A 20,380-nucleotide genomic window follows, 5' to 3' on the forward strand; every position below is an offset into this window, starting at 1 on the left:
ACACGCCGATAAGTTAATGCATGTGTAAAATCCCAAGCTACAGGAAGACCAAGTTATTAGGCTGATACCATCGGATCATCTGTTGTTGCTCGAGCATAAGTGATTGGGTTCTATAATATTCGGGGTGCTGGCTCTTTTAAGAACTTTAGAGATTAAATTATAAATGTTCGTATGACGTGGGTGTCCGGCCTTAAGATCGACAAGGCAAATGATTGTGTCCTCTGGAATAGGGTGATATAAATACATTTAGAGCGATATATCGCAGCCAAGATGAAGCGAAATAGCTATATGAATAGCAAAATTTATTATAAATGTCACCTGGACGCTGCCATTGTGAACCATATGAAATAAAGATTTCATTTATTTATATGAATCAATAGATTACAGTAAATAGAATAAAAACATTAAAATATATATATGTTAAATAAATTATATGACACAATTTTTTTTTAATTAAATAGTTACAGAAAAGAATTGTACTTGCCGGTTTATATATGGGCGTCATTACCAAAAAAAATCCCATAAGTATAAATCATTTTATAGATTTAATATTGAGAATGAAAAACATCATTATTGTTATAAAATTTATATTTCATTTCCCCGTAAGCAGAATATTTCAATATCTACAATAGTTAGTTAAAGCATAGTTGTCAGATAATCCCAGAGTTGAGAGCATCGCGAATACATGTATTTAAAATACGAAATAATAATATTTTAAAGAAATAAATAATTTTGAAGATGATATATAGATACCAGTTCCACCGAGTATGTTATAAAATATTTTTAGTTGAATATCTAGAAATGTCTCTATCTCTATATCTCAATTAACCATATTAGACTAAGGGTACTTCAAACTATCTTCCAAAATCAATAATAAAGTAAAAGCACGTTATTATTTGAAATTGTTTAGTATCTATTATATTAAAATTCTATGTCTGGGATATAATTCTAAAATAAAAATACGTACAAATTTTTCGATACGATATAATTATTTATATAACTTAGAAATTGACGATGCATTCATTAAAAGTTTATATAAATATAAAACAGCTGAGGGCGCCATTTTGCTTAGGGCATAGCAAAAATAAATTTTAAAGCTAAGTAAAATAATATCCTACTTCACAATTATTCCAAGGCTATTTTCATAAGAAACTATGTATTTAGCAGACCAAATTAAAATAATTATAAGTATTCTGAAATCTATAGGTTACCAAAATGGTAGGTTACGTGGTCTCTAGCTGATTTCCATTTAATGATACTTACTATAAATATCTATTTCTAAAAAGTATACAAAATTAACATTTATACTTTTTAGAAAATTTGTGGGTATTTAGTATTTATAATTAAAATACTCTTTTTTGTATTTTTATTTATATTCAAATACTTTTCTTTTGGAAATTTGCCAAACTCTGCTGATAATATGGCCTAACCTCAAAAGGTATAACATGCATGCATATGTGGGTTTAATCTATGTCCTCAATCTTATATGCCATTTAAAAATGATATGTACTAAATTTGTTTCAAAAAAAATCATCGCGTTAGGATGAAAACGTCAGGGCCCCGTCATGTCAGACCTGAAAACACTGTCTAACCAAAAAGGAAATATACCAGGCTTATAATATTGACATTGGTATTCTCTGAATATATACCTTTTATCTTGTGTTAACTTATGAGTATAGTTTTTGTTCAGATTTGTATATTTTAATTCACGTTAACATCTCCAACCATCCACTTATGATCTCCACTAAACCACCAAGTGTCTAGATCCCTTCCCACCGACATTTATTTTATATTATAAAAAAATCATGGTATATAAAAATATTAATTAATTTAGATAGTGCTCTACATTTATTTTATATTATAAAAAAATCATGATATATAAAAATATTAATTAATTTAGATATAAATATGTGAAATATTTATTAATTTATATAAATATTTGAAAATATATACATAATCTATTTAGATTTACAAGATGTAATATCCAACGCTAACATACAAACAAATAAATAGAATGCTTTACATCTAATTTTAAATATGGAATTTTATATTATAGAAGTGGTAATAATTTAACTACGATCTTAAAGACTGTATTGCCTAATTTTTTTTTAAAGATATCAAACATTAAAATGCGCAGATCCTATTTATCAATTATACCTCCAAAAAATTTAAAGATATAATATTTTTTTGCAATGTAAAAGAAAAAAAGAAAAACATATGTTAAGATACCTTTAAAAAAATTAAATAAGTTTTTAAAAAATGTGAAGTTTAAATAATACTTGATTTCTATAAAAAACTTTAGAGAAAATGCCTATTCACTTCAAAATGTTAATAAAAAAGGTAAATTGCGATTGAAGCTATATTTCCATAGATTGGCATATTGTTTGTCTGCGGGACAAACATGAGAGTATTTGTTCGGTATCTTTTTCCGCCAATTCTTTCCGCTTTAGCTTGGCTTTTCTGTATTTTTTGAACAATTCCTTGAGCTATAAATATTTACGTTTTTATGTATTGTTGAATATTAATTTAATATTGGAAATGCATGGGGATTTATCTCAATAATTAGCATTGTAAGAAAATTTCACAAACGAAAATATTCCAAAAAAATATTAGAGAACCATAAATTAATACTATGATTTTTTAATTATTATCAGATTTGCAGAAGTCAAATTTGCCAGATTTTAAAAATTATTACCGCCAATAGGTATTTTTATTATTAAGATCGTTTCGACCCGATTTTTTTATAATTTCGTTTTTAAATAAATTGGGTTGTATTTCGTGAGTTGTCTAAAGGGAAATTGAAAATATGAGCAGTAAATAAAAGTTAAATAATTCATTGTATAAATTTCCAACATTTTTGAATTGATTGCTATATTTTGAATTCATTCAAAAATTGGTCATGCAGGTCTCGTTTTTATAAAACCAACAAGTATCTACCCAGGTTGCGATTATATTGCGCATCTTGATTTTAATATATTATTTGCATGTTAACAACCCGTTAAAAGTTAAAGCTGACTCTTAGGCTATTAAATCTTGCTAAAGAATAAATTAACTAAAAATGAAAAAATTTTAAGTGATTTCTTTATTAAGGAAGTAATTAAAGATTAGATAATAAAGAATCAGATTGAAAGAATGAAGGTCTAACTAGTTTATTAAATTCCAAAGAGATCATTCCACGTCAAATGACATCACAAAATTAGTTTTTGACGACTCTCGTGGAAAGTATGGTCAGTGTAAGTCAAAATTTAATCCTTCAAACAATTATAATTTTTGAATTTGAAAGAATCTAATTTTCTCATTATTGGATTAAATGCAATTAGTGATTTATTAAAAACACTAATTACAAAACTGAAGAGAAGAGAAGAGTATGGAATTTTTGGCGTCTATAATATAAAAACATAGCTTTAACTTATTCAAATAGGACATGATTATCTCCAAAGATATGAATGGGTGTGAAGGCTATAATTTTGACTTAGTCTTAGTTACATTGACATTGCTATACCAAATTTTATAAAAAATCTAAAGGGATCGGCCCAAACGTTAATTTGAAATGGAATAGAATCTGTAGAAGTGGGAGTGGGACAATTAATAGGAAAATTTTATTATCACCTATTATATCAATGATTATGATGTATATATTTTTGTATAAAATTTTATAAAGCAACTTGAAATCTGCTAAATATAATTTTATATAACTTAAAATCTTTTTTTAGTTTTTCCATGAGAAAAGTTTTCAATGTTAATTATTTCTCTTATAGTTTAAAAAAACACATCAATTTTGTATACATTTTATAATATGATTGCCAGACTGACTCAAACATTTCATATCATGGTGTCGATTGCTATGCTAAACTAGGCCCAGAAAAGGTATTTGGTTAGAAAGTTCGAATATGAATAATGAAAAAATGGGTTTTTATTATTCGAAATTATTGATAATATGGCAATGAAGAATAAAGTTTTTGAAGGACGAAACAATAAGAAAGATTTTATGCCTACAATATTGGCTGTTGTCGGATACGGACTCAACGCGAATTTATTTTTTCTGTATTATATTTTAAATTCAATGTTAACAATAAATCATATTGTGCTTTTTAGAAAAATATAATAAAATTTTAACATTGATAACAAATAATTAATTATAGTAAAAGAATTTAGATGTTTATTATAATTAAAAATAAAATATATAGTAATTTTAGAAAAATATTTTTATAAGGAATTCTATAAACCAGGTGTGTTTTAAGCCAAGTTTTATAAATCATTATGTTTTATTTTGATTGTTATTTTCTGTAAATTTTGATATGCTGATGATAATTAGTTTAGTAGAATCCTTAAAAGTGTCATTTTAAAATATTTCGTATATCTATTCAAAAAAAATTTGCAAAATTTATTAACTTTAGAAAAATTTTAACTTTCAGATTTTAATTAAAGAATAGTGAATTATTAGATAGGAATTCTTGTATACTATGGCCAATGGCATTTGACCACTAGTGATGGTCAGTATCTTAAAATGATTAAGTGGTCAAATACATTATTGGCACGAAGAACAACACCATGGCTACATCTTGAAATTGGGTGGGGGAGGGGGAACATGGAAACAAAATATGACGACTTACCTCTAAGTTTTAGTCACAATACTTTGAGTTTTAACCAAGGATGACGATCACATTCTAAACTTATCCTAAACCCCTGGGCTTTTTTTAAAATTAAGAAAGAAATCCTTTTAAAAACTTTAAAACCATGTTATTCCTCCATATCTAAATCGATATTAATGTGTGTATATATACTATTTATATGTATATACCTCTTCGTCTATAGTTTCGATTTGCAGTAACGCGGTATGCTCTGTGGTTGCGTGTTGTCCACGAGTAATTAATGCGGATATAAGGGAATTTATACGAGTTTCTTTAGGATGGGATAAAGGGACGTCGGCGGTAAATAATTGAGCTTAGAGGAAATATTTATAAAAAATATATTAAAATTATTTCCCTTCGGTTTGCATAAAGTGTGCTCCTGCCCTTTAAAGGAGCGCAAAGAAAATGAGAGCGCGTTCCTATATTCCTCATCGCATTAAGTTACCAGGATGCACTCTGGAGGGTCATTATTTATCAAAAATCATCGGAAAATTGAAATAAATATCGAATTGCTTTATAATGTAAAAAAAATCAAAGTGCGACATATCGAACAATTATAAAATAATATTTCAAGGTTTTTTTTGATTAGTTTCCTGATTCTTTAATTTGATAATGTCTTAAAAAAAATCTTTAGTTTTCAGGTAAAGAATGAATTAATTGTAAGTGGCAATAAATTGACATTTAGATAAGCTTATCATTTAGGGGAGATCGAGGCAAGATAACAGCCATTTTTGTTATATTGCAACAAAATTTTTATTTTTATTGGTTTATAAAACTTATATTATTAGAGAGTTATTAGACTACAAATAATAAAAAATGAATCATAGTCTCATATCTATTATAGTTTAGTAACTAGGTAAAATTTTTGTAAAAAATTAGTTTTTTGCCAATTTACCCCATGCCTTGGGTAAAATGGCGATACAACTGGGGTCAAATCCAAATATAAAACCTATGTCGCAGAAAATAAAAATGCCCACCATAATATTCCCTATATGGTACATCCCAACTCTTTATTTCAAAAGAGTTATGTTCATATTTATAAAAATTGTCTAATTTTATAAAATTTATTGATGAATATTTGACCATTTCTCCCTTCTTTATGACATATTCTATAATACCAATCTATGTAATGAGCTTTAAAATAATTAAAAAGAAGCATTCAAATCCTGGCGATTATATTAAATCATATCCTAATACCACACTTTAAGAGACGAACTATATTGTCTTGATAATAAGATTAGTACCGAAATTAGGATACAAGTCAGCTTGAGGTTCAATCGTTTCAGACTTATGATTCGCTTGAGAAGTCCGGGAATGGTCAAATTTTAGCAAATCTTCCTCGTCACTGTCACCTGGGCATTGTTGAAATAATTTATCGAGATCTTTATTTTCATATTAGTTTCATTTTTTTTTAATAATAAAAAGTGTCGTGAAAGCACATTACTAATAAAAAATAATAATAATTTGAGTTTATAATTTAGAATATAATATCATTTAGAGTAAATTAAACTAAGATTAACATGAATGCGTATGCCGAAATTAATGCATTCTTTCGTTGAACATGCTTTTGATTAAAAAAAAATTAAACGCTATAAATCAGAATTTAGAAATATTGGATTAGCAATAATCAGGTAACTAGATACAAAAAAAAATTATTTTACATTTTGGTGAATAACTAATAAAATTTTTTATCGGCAATTAAAAATCTATCTAAAAAAATCAAATTAAAACATTACATTTTTTAAGCCTAATTTAATTCCATTATTTAGTGAGCCAAGAACGTTGAAATGCAAAATGTATTTTTTATAACTATTTTATAATTTAAAATAGACTATATCCAAAATCTTATTTAAAAAATTCGAAAAGTTTTAAAATTTTAATGAAATCGTATGTTAAATTCTAGAATAATATTTTGGATATATTTATATTAAAAAAGCTAATTTTTTCTTTTTTGATAAAGTTTCAAAAGTTTGCGAATCGAATTTTTTAATTAATTGGACACAGCCTTATTATATTAAAAAATAAATTTCAGCGTGATTAATTAATATAAATTTGGATACATTTTTAGTAAATCTTTAATTAAAATATTATTATATTGCATATTTTATAAGTTTAAATAAAAAAAATATATATTTAAATAAATAACCAACCAATCAAAAAAATATAAGTTAGATGTATTTTTGATTCCACTCAATCTTATATTATTTTAGGATTATTATAGGAAAGAAAATTGACTGACCTATAATATCAGCTGTTAATTGTTTGCCGTTTTGGGGACAAGTGTTGACTACAAATTTGGCCTACTCTTTTAGACAAAATCATTAAAAATTGTGTTGGCACCTGTCCCCACCCCCTCTTTTTTTTATAACTTTAAAAAAATTATTCTTAATTATTTATTTAATATGTTTTAAAACCAATCAAATTAAGAAAATGTTATTTACCAGTATTTTCGGAATCGATTAAAAATGATGGTTGCCTTTGCAAGAGGGAATTAACCAAACCTTTGGTCATGAGGCGAAACGGTGAACCATCTCCAAAATTTTCGCTAAATAATATAATTTTACATTAAATATTAAATTGTATTTAAAAAGAAAACATTATTTTAAACATCGAAAAGCCTACTTAGTTGTTAACTGAGCTTGAACCTAATGAGTTGGCAGTTAAGTTTAATTTATTTTTTTAAACTTAGTAATTATATAATATTTATACAATTTTGTTAATTTATTTCAAAATATTTGCTTAAAATACTTTTCAGAAACGCATGTAATAATATTTTGATTATGAGAAAGCAATAATTTTATTTTTAACCAATCAAAAGAAACTTAATTCATACAAAAAATCGATCATGTGAATTAGCATAATAAATAGATTTAAGTCAAAAAGGCTAGGGAGGTATGAAGTAGAAAAAGAAGGGCTATAAAATGGCCAGCCGTATTAAGGTTATAAATAACTTTATTTGCTATCGAAAAAATCAAGTGATCAATAGGCTTCTGGGTTAGAAGATATTTTTAGTTGAAAGATGTACGGTATCCAACAGAGCCGCGAGGCCGAAATGAACCGTAAACGAACTGTTATAAATAGTTTAAAAGGAGAGAACCGTCCTGTTAAAAATATTTTGAAACCGGTTTAAACTGGTTCACATCCGTTTTAAAAATTATATTTAATTATTCTAAATGAGCATAATTTACTTTTTTTTAAAATTAGTACTAATCTATACGGGTTATGTGTCTTATTCATGTTTTATAGTAAAATAAAGAAATATAACTTATTTTATATATATTTTGCTTGTTATTTATTTTTTAAAGCTTTTAAAATATTTTTCGGTATTTATTTTTACAGCTTTTAAAATATACTTTGTTTGGTTTTTATTTTTAAGTTTCTATATAATTACTTTAAAAAATAGTAAAGAAAAACCGTAATCAACAGATAAGAATATCTAAACCGAAATAAATTTGTTCAGAGAAACCGAATTTTAACATTTTGAACTAAGAATCGGAAGGAAACTGAACCGTAAAACTATCGGTTCGAAATCGTGAAAGTAAAGAAGAAAGTTGTGAACATAAAAACAAGAATATGTGTATGTAGTCACCATGGTGCATTCGTTTTGCATCAGATATATTTAGAATCGGATGATATATTTATTTAATCTGATATGATCTCATAAGTTTTAATATGGAAAAAATAAATATTTTCGCTGATTTTTCAAAACTCACTCTTGTTAGAGCGAATAATACAATTATTTGATTTTAATATCAACCCAATGACACAAAATAAAATATTATAACACTTGGCTGACAATCGTAATAATAATATGAAATTTAAACCGGTACTAATTGACGTCAGCTATTCGTCATTTCGATTACGCTATATAAATGTTTCATAATATGATTAATTCCAGAACAAATCAATACAAAAACATGATTTTCGGCCGGACCCTTGCAGAATTTTTTAAAAATTCGTGTTTTTATAGCATATTGTAACTAAGACAAATTTTAGATTTCAAGCTCATCCAAGGGCAGAAATATGGGCACGGCTAAGAACCCGAACCTTCGAGATTCTGAACCCAAACCCAGTCATTTTTTTAAGGTTCGATAATTTTTATTTATTTATTCTCTCGATGATGATATTTTGGTATATATGATAATTCGCTTAGAGAAAATTTTTAAAATAAAATATTATTTTTTATATTGTATATTGTATTATTCTAATTATAATTATGATGATAAATTATTTTTATGGTGAAAAAACTAATAAAAATTTTAAAAAATTAATGCTTCTGTTATCTTAACTAAATTTATAAGTCCTTATTTTTTTAACTCCGATCATCTGTTTTTTTTTACTGAACCAGGATTCGAACCATTATTTTAGAACAAGGATTCATGGCCATGGATATGAAATCTAAATGTGCAAAATTTTATTATATTTTTGAAAAAATGCAAATATCTCTGTTAATTTGTTATGCTGGTATATTCATTTCATTCATATATATTCAAGCAGCTTAATTAAAGTTCTTAAATTATATAATATAATTTAATAGTTTAATTGCATTGGTTCTCTGTTCTAATGTTATAATATTTTATGTCACTGAATCAGACTAAAATTAAATTTTAAAATATATTTCGCCCGATAACAACTTAGTTTGTAAGCTTTAATCTTCAATTTAGACCCATTTATTATATAAGTATTCTGATCGCCCAAAAAAAGAGTGATTAAAAAATTGTTCTCGTTTTTTTCCTTATTCTCTAGAAAATTATATTTTTAATATTTCTGGTATTTTTTTCTTCTTCTTTTAACTCAGATATATTTTTAAACAATTTTTTCAAGGCTAGATGAATAATTATTAAATAAAATTTAAGAAGATATTTATAAACATTAAAAACTATAAAACAACTAATATAAGAAAATTTCAATTTAAAAAAATAACACGATTACATATTAAGTATGATCGAAATTCCTCTTACCTCTTATCTCTAAAGGTATAAAAAGCTAAAAAAAAGCTAAAAAAAGCTAGCAAGAACGACTTCTAACACTATATAGAATCATGGATTGATTTGAGCCAATGGATGGGGTAGAGATTTTCTTCCCTATTTCTTTAATGAAAGATAAGGCTATGTGAGCCAATTTGCCCGAAGTGGACCATGGGAATAAAGTGAATGTTTGTTATGAATGAGTATTTATCCCTTTTGTTATTTTCAGCAAATGAGAGGCAATCTTCATGCATGTTCGATTTGACAAATACATCAATGCGTGTATAATGTCATGCTAATAATAAACCCTCTCTCCCAGGGGAGTAATGCCCATCCATCTCATCTCTTACCAATAGTTGTGTCAAGACCTATAGCTTCTAAGAAGCATAAAATGTTGACCTTTTTATGATTGTATATTGATGTTAAACGGCTAGATTTGAGCCGATTTTTAAAAACGGTTAACTCAATACTTTAGGCAGAAAAATATGCCTAAATCTCGAGATTTCTCTAACAGATGTCCAAACCCTTGTGTCACCTATGAGCAAATCTTCAAGCTAGCGTAATATTTTTAAAATATTGAGTTCGCCGTTTAGCCATACTGAGAATGTATTTTGCTTCTTTGCTCAAGGTTATCACACTTTAAATGGTAATTTTAAACAATTAACGAGAGACCGGGCCAAAATTGAGATGTGAAATTATAGCTCTGCACTCCTTTTTTTTAAAACTTTTACTTCCCCATAAAAACTTTTTTTAAAACAAAATATATTTGTGTTTTTATATCATTTATGCATTATAAAATATAACGTCTAAAATCAATCCCAATTTTTTGCCAAGTCAGGCACTCGTTTATAGTAATCGCAATGTCACTTAAGTGATGTGTAATTCATCGCTAAATAATAGCATAGCCATGTGCTATTTTTGTGGTTTACTAGAAACAAGGTTAGGATTAAAGGACATTTTTTGATGATCACTTTAAAAGAATATATAATATTTCATTTATTAGTAAGGATAAATGAATAAAATGTGTTGATTAATAAAATAGAAATAAATGAGATATTTTTCTAGGAATGTTCTGAAAACTGGAACAGAACCAAAGGAATGCCTTTGTTATGAGTCTCTGATAACCTAAAGCATTCTCATATATTCATTCATTCACAGTGGAGTAGGAAAGCCATGAAAAATATGAATAGCGAAAATTTTAGTTTTCATAATACGTTTCTATGGATATCTTGATGATAATTCGCTTTTATTTATTTTAAATTAATAAAACCCCCTAATTTATTTTCTAATTCTATAAATTAATCTCAAAACATTTCTATTTACAAACTTATGTTAAAAAATCATTAAAATATATAAATAAACAATACATATAATGAAATTTTCACATAAAAAATTTGTTATAAAATATATTTAAAAATAATTAAAAAACGGGAAGCTTCCATAGATGCTATAATTCGTATAGGGTCGGCATTTGACCTATTTTCAATTATAAAAGCGTACTTAGTATTAATATTACTTTACTAAACAATCGCTTATCAATAACTATTATAATCGTTTTAAATTTCACTATAACCAATCCATCCAATTTTAGTATCAATTCTCCAAAGATGCCACGAGTTCTATTTAATTACATTTTTTATGCTACCTACTAAATTACAAGAATATCAAAGCAACAGCCAGTGACATAGTCACATATTTTAAAATATGATAAAAAGTTCATTTTTTATAATGATAATAATAATTATTTGCTTTGGTACTTCTAGATTCTTCCTTCGATCTTGAATCTTGTTATGAATTTTAGTATTTTTATTCGGCTAATAAACTTTTTATTTATACCGTTTACCAATCGGATTGAAGCTTAAACTAAAAAAGTTTACTATTTAAGCATTACAAATTTAGCCTATGGGAAGAGTGTTTTTAAAAGTTTGGCAAATTAGTGTTTAAGATTCATTTTAATATGAGTCCGATTCATATCAAATTCTTGAACATATAATTCGATTTAAACTATTTCACTTCTATATCTATTAAATAAACCGAAAAGAAAAAATAATCTATAAAGATCATAGAATAATAAGATTCAAAAATATTTAAAATCGGGGAAAAGTAAACCTCAAATATATTTAGATGCAATTATTTTTGAATCACAATTTAAAATCCGATATTTACTTTACAACTCAGCCTAAGGCCTGCCGGAATTTTTTCATTTATAACTAAAAACTGTTTGATGATGAATTAGTCAGTACAGCTAATCCAGATATTCAGTGATAATTTTCCTTCTAGTTTTGCCAATTTTTTCCTTGCCAATAACACATTTTTCTTTAAACTAGTTACCAAACAGATTGAAGCATTAAAATGTACTAAATACGCACTAATTTTTGATATAAATTTCAGAGTTAAGATTGGATGACTTCAGGCTTAAGGCGTGATATTCGTTTATATATGGTATAATTTGGTTACTTTTCTTGTAACTGGCGTTGATTGAAGATTATTCATTAAGGCACTAACTAAGAAGGCAACCTGATATTATGAACTTGTACAATCTCCGTTTTAGCATGCTAATTTATTTTCTTATTTTAACAATAATTTATTTCCTTTTTAACTCATATAACAAATAGATAGGGCAATTAAATGCAGGGTTTAGAACCAAACCCGAAACTCAAAGTTTTGAAAAATTTTCCCGAACCCGGATTATTTGACAAATGTTCAATCGGGTTCATAGAATTTTAGATTTATTTATTCCTTAATTATTATACTTAGTGATTATAAGATTAAAGAAAAGCAGGAGAAAACATTACAAAAGGACCAACGATTGCGCTAATTACTGGATTTAGCGATTTCAAAAAATAGGATAAGAGGGAAAATATTTTGCATTTTTTGGGAGTTTAAGCTGCAGCATTAATCTTATTTTATGCTCCTGCAACCTAAGTTAATTTATCATATTTCCACATATTTAATATAGGTTAGCATTGAAAGATCTTTTTCACATTTGAAATTTATTCTTTCACCGCAAAGATCGAGGATAAGCAAACAACTCTTGGAAAATATTATGCTAATACACCTAAATAAAATTTTTAAAATGATACATGAACTATGCTTTGTTTTGAAATATATTTTGCCTATTAAAGATTTTATTTTTTATACCAAATTTTCTAGTTTTTTAATTATGATTTATATATATGTCGTATGGGGATTCGGAATCTCTTAATCCTATACCGAGGGCGATTTAAAAAATTTTAAAATCCGGTCTGACCGAAAATGTTCTAGCATGTGTAGAGTATTTATCCTATAAAATTCAGCCAATTTCAGCCATGGACATTTAAGTATTTTCTAATTTATATGAAAAATCCATATAAAAATTAATATAAATTAGAAATAGTTCAAAAGTTCATGGCAAAATTGGCTGAAATTTATAGGGTATATACTCTACACATGCCAGAATACATTCCCGGTTAAATCGGATTTTAAAATTTTTTAAATCGCCCTAGGTAAAAAATTTAAAATCAAGAGATTCCGAATCCCCATATAACATATATATATAATTTATATAAATTTAATTATTCCTGAACTTGAGCTGATTTCAGAACCATAACTGGGTTGAAAAATATTTCCCTGAACCAAACCACTTAATTTTTTTTACCTTAACCCGAACTCATTTGATATTTTTAAGTTCACAGCCCTGATTAAATATTCTTATAAAGCAATATTTAATGGTTTGGTATGTTTCAAAATTAGTGTTTCCAAAAACTAGTTTAGTTTTCATTTTGTTAACTTGGTTTCTTATATGATCCTTAAAATTGATTGAGGAATTAATAAGTGATAGTAAGATACTAAATATTAGCTCAACCAAATATTTAGTCTTTATATTCTCGATTGTTGTTGCCATTTTTGACAATTTTTCCTTATTTTATTAATATATTCTATTCGATATAATCAGAGTTGTTAAAGTTGGGCACAGTACACTATCTTTTTTAGATATAGCCAATAGCATGCTACTTTTTTAGGCATTGAGTTAGCATGCAACTTAAAGACATAACTTTAAACATGAAAATTAAAATATAATTTAGACTTAATACATTGGTTATCGGTGCAGCAAAAATGGCTGATACAGATAATTTTTTTGAAATAATGGATAAGTTGGTCTACAACCCATTCTAAGAAGACAGGTTAATTATATGATGCCCCATCTTACATTATCATACCAGTTTTATTGGCAAGGTAAGATTTAATATAAATGGATATTTTAATATAATATCTATAAGAATTTGTAAAAAAATCTTATAAAATTAAAAAATCATCTGCTTGTTTCAATTATATAAAATTTTTTTTAAATAATTATAAAAATCATCTGCTTATTAGAATTTAAATTTTATTATATAAATGAAGTGTTATTTAACCTATCAAGATCCATAAGAGATTCTTCAGCTTTAATCCTGTCATTTTCACCATAGTTTACTCTATTAGATTCTAAGGGGTTCATATAAACAATTTCGCATTTCGAACATAGTGCTGTTCAAATATTTTAAAAAAAATGTTTTTATGTATAATTGTAATACCAGTAAGGCATTTTTTATGTTTGGAACATTTTTTCACATTATTTTGCTTGGTTAATTTTGGCAATTTAAGTTCATTTAATTGTTCAACTGCCTTTTGATAGGAATCTGGTATCAATGATTGTATATTGTTTATGTGTGACTCATTAATATCAGTAAAAAATTCCTCAATTTTGTTCCAGAAATTAGTTGGAATATCAGCATTATGATCAAGATTAATATGATCAACATTCTCAGAAACTTCTTTGGTGTTTTTATAACTTTTATGTTTTTTATTTTTATATGGTATATTCTTTTTTATTTTTTGACTTTTGTAATACTCATTTGTAAATTGAGAAGAGTTTAGAGAGCCATTAATATTTGAATCTAAACTAAAATTTGAATCTTCATTATAAATACCAGATGATGAGGGAATGGAATGGTAATCCTATAAATAAAGTTTTTAACATAAAAAAACATATATATAATACATTTAAATTTTCAAATAGAGGCTCAGATATTAAAGTTTCTTTTAATTTACCCATCTAAAATTATATTGTATAGAGGCAAAAATATAATATTACAAAATCTGGCTGTTTTGTAAGTTCTTCCTTGTACTTATTTTTTAAATCTATAATCTCTGTAAGGGATCTCTCAAGTTCCTTATATAATACTGACAATTCATTGTAATTTGGTATAGATGGCACGACCAACTCTATGTTATAAATTTTATTTGAATATAAATAATATAGTTATACTCGTGAGGTCGGTTAGTTTGGGTAGCTTATTTATATTTTTTAAACTATTATTTCTATTATTAATTTTATGATCTGAGGTCTTACAATCTGGTTTCATTTATAAAATGTGTTCTAACATAATGAACATATGTATCCACTAAGTGTTAGGTATATATTTTTTTAATCTTAATATTTTTTATGACACAGGATTTGAAGGCTATAGCTAAGTAACCCTTAAATTTCTGTGGTCTTTGCTTTTGGGGAATTTATATAGGTAGGATTTGTTCCATTCCACTGCAGTAGTTCTGTTCTCTCATATACTATTGAAAGAGGGCAAATAGGTAGAGAGACATTGTCATAGGTGCAATTTTTGGATATTCTGCTTTGATATTATCCAGCCTCTGAGCTTTGTTTTTCCTTAACTTTTTTATTACTTGTTATTTCATTCATGGATAAACCAGTCGAAAATAGGGCGAGGTTTGTAATTATGTTTGTTGGTAGAGTTGCTTTCCGTGACTGGTACTATCATATAACAATCAAGCCATAATGCCATTTGTTAATCCTGGTCAACAATTACTTTTCCATTTACTAAAACTATAGAGAGCAGTTTCCTAAATCTGCGTCATAGATCCTGTACTCTCATATCTTTATAAATATCAAAAACGTTTTCGCTATATAAATCTGTCTATCACTTCGTATTTGTTTTTCCAGAACCTAAAAAAAAATTCTTCGTGAAACAGGATGTGTGGTGTTCACGGCTGGGTAGTCCTAAATTTATCACTGACTACTTTTTATCTACTCACTATATATTTCACGCTCTATTTCAACAATTTGCGGTAAACCGATTAGTTTATTTTTTATTTTTTTATGAGTATAATTCGAAATTCAATTGTTATAAATATATTCTCAATTATTGATGGTATTCATTAAGGTTTACATTAAAGATGTTAAACCTAAAATCAGCCACCACCCACACTTAAAGGAATTTAATTATTTTTGCAATTCTCGGGTATAGGCTTTTGTTTTGCCAAATTCTTTTTGTTATTAGATATGGATGTTTAAACAATAGTTCTCGGACTGTTGCGTACAAGTAGGTCTGGCTTGCCCACGGCTCCTCATTTTCTCCCCCCTAATTAACTATCCAGCTTGATGGATTTTTGAGGAAATCCTAGCGTAGCTCTGTTGTATCCACAACCAGAGATCGAAAACGATTTTATCACGTAATTACAAAATTAGCCCTTACATCAGAACCCAAGGAATTTTATATTTTAAGACAAAAATTTCAAATTACTATTTTAAAAAACAATTATCCTTTTCTTTTTAGCAGGTTGTTAAAGTAGCGCGCTAACTTTTTTGGTAGCTATAGCTAATAGGGGCTACTTTTTTTGTAATTATTTAATTTTTTAGCGCGCTACTTTTTTTGAAAGTAGCTAAGTAGCCTCTACTTCGCTACTTTTAAAAAATATAATGAAGGAAAGTATAAACAGGAAAATTTAAATATAATATCATAATTAATTATATTTTATTATTTATTATTTAATTTTGAAGTTAAAATATAATTTCAATTTGTAATTTATATTTTCATTTGTATTATAAACCTAAATCACGTGTTAATAATTTAAAATGTTATCGCCTATGGATATTCAAATCGTTGAAAGTGATTCAGACAATTATATATATGAAATGGAAGATACCAAGGGAAGAAAATGTTCTTAATAGCTATAATACAAATTTCCCATTCCCTAGATTTAAAAATTTTTTAAAATAAATATATAACTAAAACTGGTTTCAAATTTATTTGTTTAAAATGTAAAAAAAAATATTTTCCCAAATCAATCCAGTAGCTATAACCTCAATAAACACCTAAAGGTAAATTGTCATTTTTACATTCTAATAATATTTATTGAGTTTTAAGGAAATGGAGAAACATCTAAATAATTTTGGTATAGTCGACTCTACATCCAAAAATACTAATTCAATTCAAACCAAATTAATTAATAATACAAAAGACAATATTTCTCAGAAATTGGCTGATAAGGTTATTATTGATTTTATAATTTATACAGTTCAGCCAGTGTCCTTAGTTGATAATCCATCATTTACCATGATGATTAAAACTTTATCCACCTGGTACAACAATTTTATGCCGCTAGACATTAATGAATAAAATAGCAGATATCTTTAAAATAATGAAAGATGCTCTAATAGTATTGTTATCAGAGATATCATATATATGTACCACGGGAGATAGGTGAACACATAACAGAAGGTAAAAGCTTTTATGTTTATAAATTGATCTGATTAAATATTTTTTAGCTTATTTGGGAATCACAGGCCATGGACTAGACCCTAGAACTTTAAAAAGAAGATCTGTGGCATTAGCCCTCAAAATGATAATAGGATGCCAGACATACGATGTACTTGCAAATAAAATTATTGAAATCTATTATATAAAAATATGTGTATAAGATTAAATACGCCCTTACCCTTAAGTGCTAGTGTCGAGAGATTATTTAATAAGGCAAAACTTATACTTTCTGCTCGTTGCTCTAGACTTGAGGATGATAATATTGAAATGATTTTACTATTAAAATGCAACAAATTACCATAAATTTTTTATAATCAAAACTAACTATATTTTAATATTTATAAATGTTGATTTTTATATATTTACTATACAATAACATTATTAGCAAAAAATAAAAAGTAGCTAAAGCTACTTTTAAAAAATAGTAGCCAATAGCGAGCTAATTTTTTTGACAAATAGCGATAGCGGTAGCGCGCTACTTTTAAAAGTAGCATTTAACAACTCTGCCTTTTAGGAACTTGTAGTCCCTTTTATAGAATGAGCGTTTTTATTTTTATTATATTTATAATAATTTATGATTGAAATATAATTACATATTATAAATTAAAAATCTATTATCAAATAAAATCAATAATTTGTTTACTTTAGAGATAGCCAGTGAGGCGATTAGATTATAAAAGCCTCTTTTAGAAAAAAGTTAATTTTTATTTTTTTATAATTTTATTTAATAACAGATACAAAATATCTTAATGCTGGCTGACCATGAAAAAGTATTACTTATATCTTCAATGTATCCAAGTTATTACAATTTATAAAAAAATATCTTGAAGGAATGTAATGAGTCTTTATATATTAATATTTATTATATAATTTATCCTCTTGTAAAATTAAGTAATTATATCTCATCGGTTGTATGGTGTCAAGCCGGTAACCTGATGAATACCTAAAACAACAAACGCTCTAAGCCCATCATATTTAAAAAATAAGTAAAATATATTTTAATTTTTTTCTAGGATGTGCTGAAATATTGTTAAAAATGAAAATCTTTTGTTTAAATAAAATGCCTTCATAATATTTTAAATTTATTATTTTCGGATTATTTATAATTATCTTAAAGTTAAAATTTTTAAACTTAAGAATACCAGAGTCTATTATTTATACAAATAATTATTTTATTTAGATATGTATATTATAAAAAATCGTATTTTGGAATGCTATGAAGTCAAACTTTGTCGTCCAAGTTAAAAATTTATGTGGGCTAGAGGCATGCGGGTATCCAACGAGGGGGGAGGGGAGAGGGGTAGAAATCCCCTTAGTAAAATTTATTGGAACTATTTCAAGTAGGTTATATTCTATTTTAATTTAAAGTTTATTTTCTTACATTTATATAAAACTTTAATCATTTATGGATATAAAATATAAAAACCAAAAATATATATTTAATTTCTATATGCTAATTACTCTGATTGGGCAACATATCTATAGTGTATTAAATATTCATCAGACATCTAAAGATACAGGATTTACTGAATAGAATTATTTCTGGGAATTCTTGAACCACATGAAGAAAGAAATTGCAAAAAGCAGGCCCGGCAAGATGAAATTTTTGACATTACACTGTTACTGAATTTTTGGATCTCGAAAAGCCTATTTTGAATGTACTGGGAGAAATATTAGAATGATAATAACCAGATATTTTCTGAAGCAGATACATTATTATATTCAATAAGACAGGAGATTTCTCTTTGAATTGTAATGCATTAATAAATTATTTAGTTACACTATAATTTTATGCCAAATTTTAAAAAAAAATGATATGGATTTGGCTGAGGCCATGAGAATCGCGGATATTATTATATTATAACTTAAAAAACTAAAAGATAATATCTTCAGGAGGTTTATTTATTATTAAGGCGAAAGCAGAATTATATGATTTTGAGATTCGCAAGCCACCTTGACAACCTGATGGGTCAAACATTAACGTGAGACTCAATTGAGGATTACTATAAAATAACTGTTGTTATTCCACTTTAGATACATTTTTAAATCAATCAATGTTTATCAAATGGCTCTGTCCAATTTATAAATAATATTACGAGCAAATCATTTTTAGAATAATTGAAAATATTAAATATTTAGCTAAATATTAGAATATATAAATATATTGGAAGGCCTATTAATTTCAGAATTTAATCTTGGTTAGAAAGATTAATTTTAGCGAAGAATCCTCAATAAACGTAATGGAATTGCATATTTTGGATTTTTTTCAAAATATATTAAAATTACCGTATATTTTGGCAACAATATCAATTGGTAAAAGCACAAATGAGAGGATCTTTTCTTCATTAGAATAAAAACATCTCAAAAGTTTGACATCTTAAAATCGATTGAATGCACTAGTTTTACTTAATTTATATTAAGATTTAATCCCCATTCGGAACAAATTATTGAAAAATTGGGCGCAAAGAAGATTAAATTTTCATTTATGAACGATATTTTGATTAACTTTTTAAACCATCATATAATGTTTAATTCTCTATTTTACTATGATTTACATTAAATATAGGTTCTATAACATTTTTTAACAATATTATATGGCTCTCAAATATTTTGTATTTTCCAATATTTTATTATTTGTATTCGAAATTGTCATTTTTGATATGATTGGTTATAATAAATTTTATATTGTTTAATTCTAGTAAATTTTTAATGTTCCAAAAAATAAAATTTTAATTAAAAAAAAAATTATCCCTCCCTCTAGAAAATTTCTGCCTACTGCCTGGCTAGAGAAATAGGATTAGAAAAATATTTAATTTTCTAAATAGTATGTGCTGTGCTACAAAGATAAAGGTTTAAGTTTGTATTAGAGTATGATAAATACAGTATTTTATTAGTCACCAAACCTACTGAATTTGGTAAAAGTGAATAAATACTTAGGGCTGGACCATTTCAACCCTCTTATTATTTCTAAACAGTCGTCTGGTTAAAAGGCTATTAGTTTCAACAGACTAATACGAAAGAGGTTTGTTGTAGTTTTGTATTTTTGTTATATATTTATAATGATATATATTAAATGTCAATCAAAAGTGATCTTTTGAGTTATGTTTTTTGAGAGGATTAATGAGAAGAAGATCACATGCTCTTTTATTAATAGGACCTGATGTTCTTTTGTTGATGGATTTTTGTATGGATTTTTGGAGGTTTGTAT

The 20,380-nt window shown here is 26.3% G+C and overlaps 1 protein-coding gene across 1 annotated transcript; it reads right to left on the reverse strand.

Annotated features, from left to right (window-relative positions):
• Nucleotides 1–2,078: 2,078 nt before the first annotated feature.
• On the reverse strand, nucleotides 2,079–15,014 carry LOC135926398 (uncharacterized). Its single transcript, XM_065462263.1, has 9 exons — nucleotides 14,886–15,014; nucleotides 14,712–14,842; nucleotides 14,619–14,672; nucleotides 14,152–14,575; nucleotides 13,993–14,104; nucleotides 7,073–7,176; nucleotides 5,876–6,013; nucleotides 4,802–4,944; nucleotides 2,079–2,486 (listed from the first exon to the last, which is right to left on the reverse strand). The coding sequence occupies exons 1-9, from the start codon at nucleotides 14,980–14,982 to the stop codon at nucleotides 2,358–2,360; spliced, it is 1,332 nt and encodes a 443-aa protein (XP_065318335.1). The 5' UTR covers nucleotides 14,983–15,014; the 3' UTR covers nucleotides 2,079–2,357.
• Nucleotides 15,015–20,380: the final 5,366 nt, after the last annotated feature.

Source organism: Gordionus sp. m RMFG-2023, chromosome 3 (genome assembly GCF_954871325.1).
Source record: "Gordionus sp. m RMFG-2023 chromosome 3, tfGorSpeb1-WG-v2, whole genome shotgun sequence".
Classification (NCBI taxonomy): domain Eukaryota; kingdom Metazoa; phylum Nematomorpha; class Gordioida; order Chordodea; family Parachordodidae; genus Gordionus; species Gordionus sp. m RMFG-2023.

Excerpts from the sequence above, each read along its gene's own strand:
- LOC135926398 (XM_065462263.1), bottom strand. The coding sequence starts at position 14,982 with ATGAAACCAGATTGTAAGACCTCAGATCATAAAATTAATAATAGAAAT. Across the intron at positions 14,673-14,711 it reads TTACAAAACAGCCAGATTTT|ATGGGTAAATTAAAAGAAAC; the intron begins GTAATATTATAT and ends ATATAATTTTAG. Across the intron at positions 2,487-4,801 it reads TCGAAACTATAGACGAAGAG|CTCAAGGAATTGTTCAAAAA; the intron begins GTATATACATAT and ends AAATATTTATAG.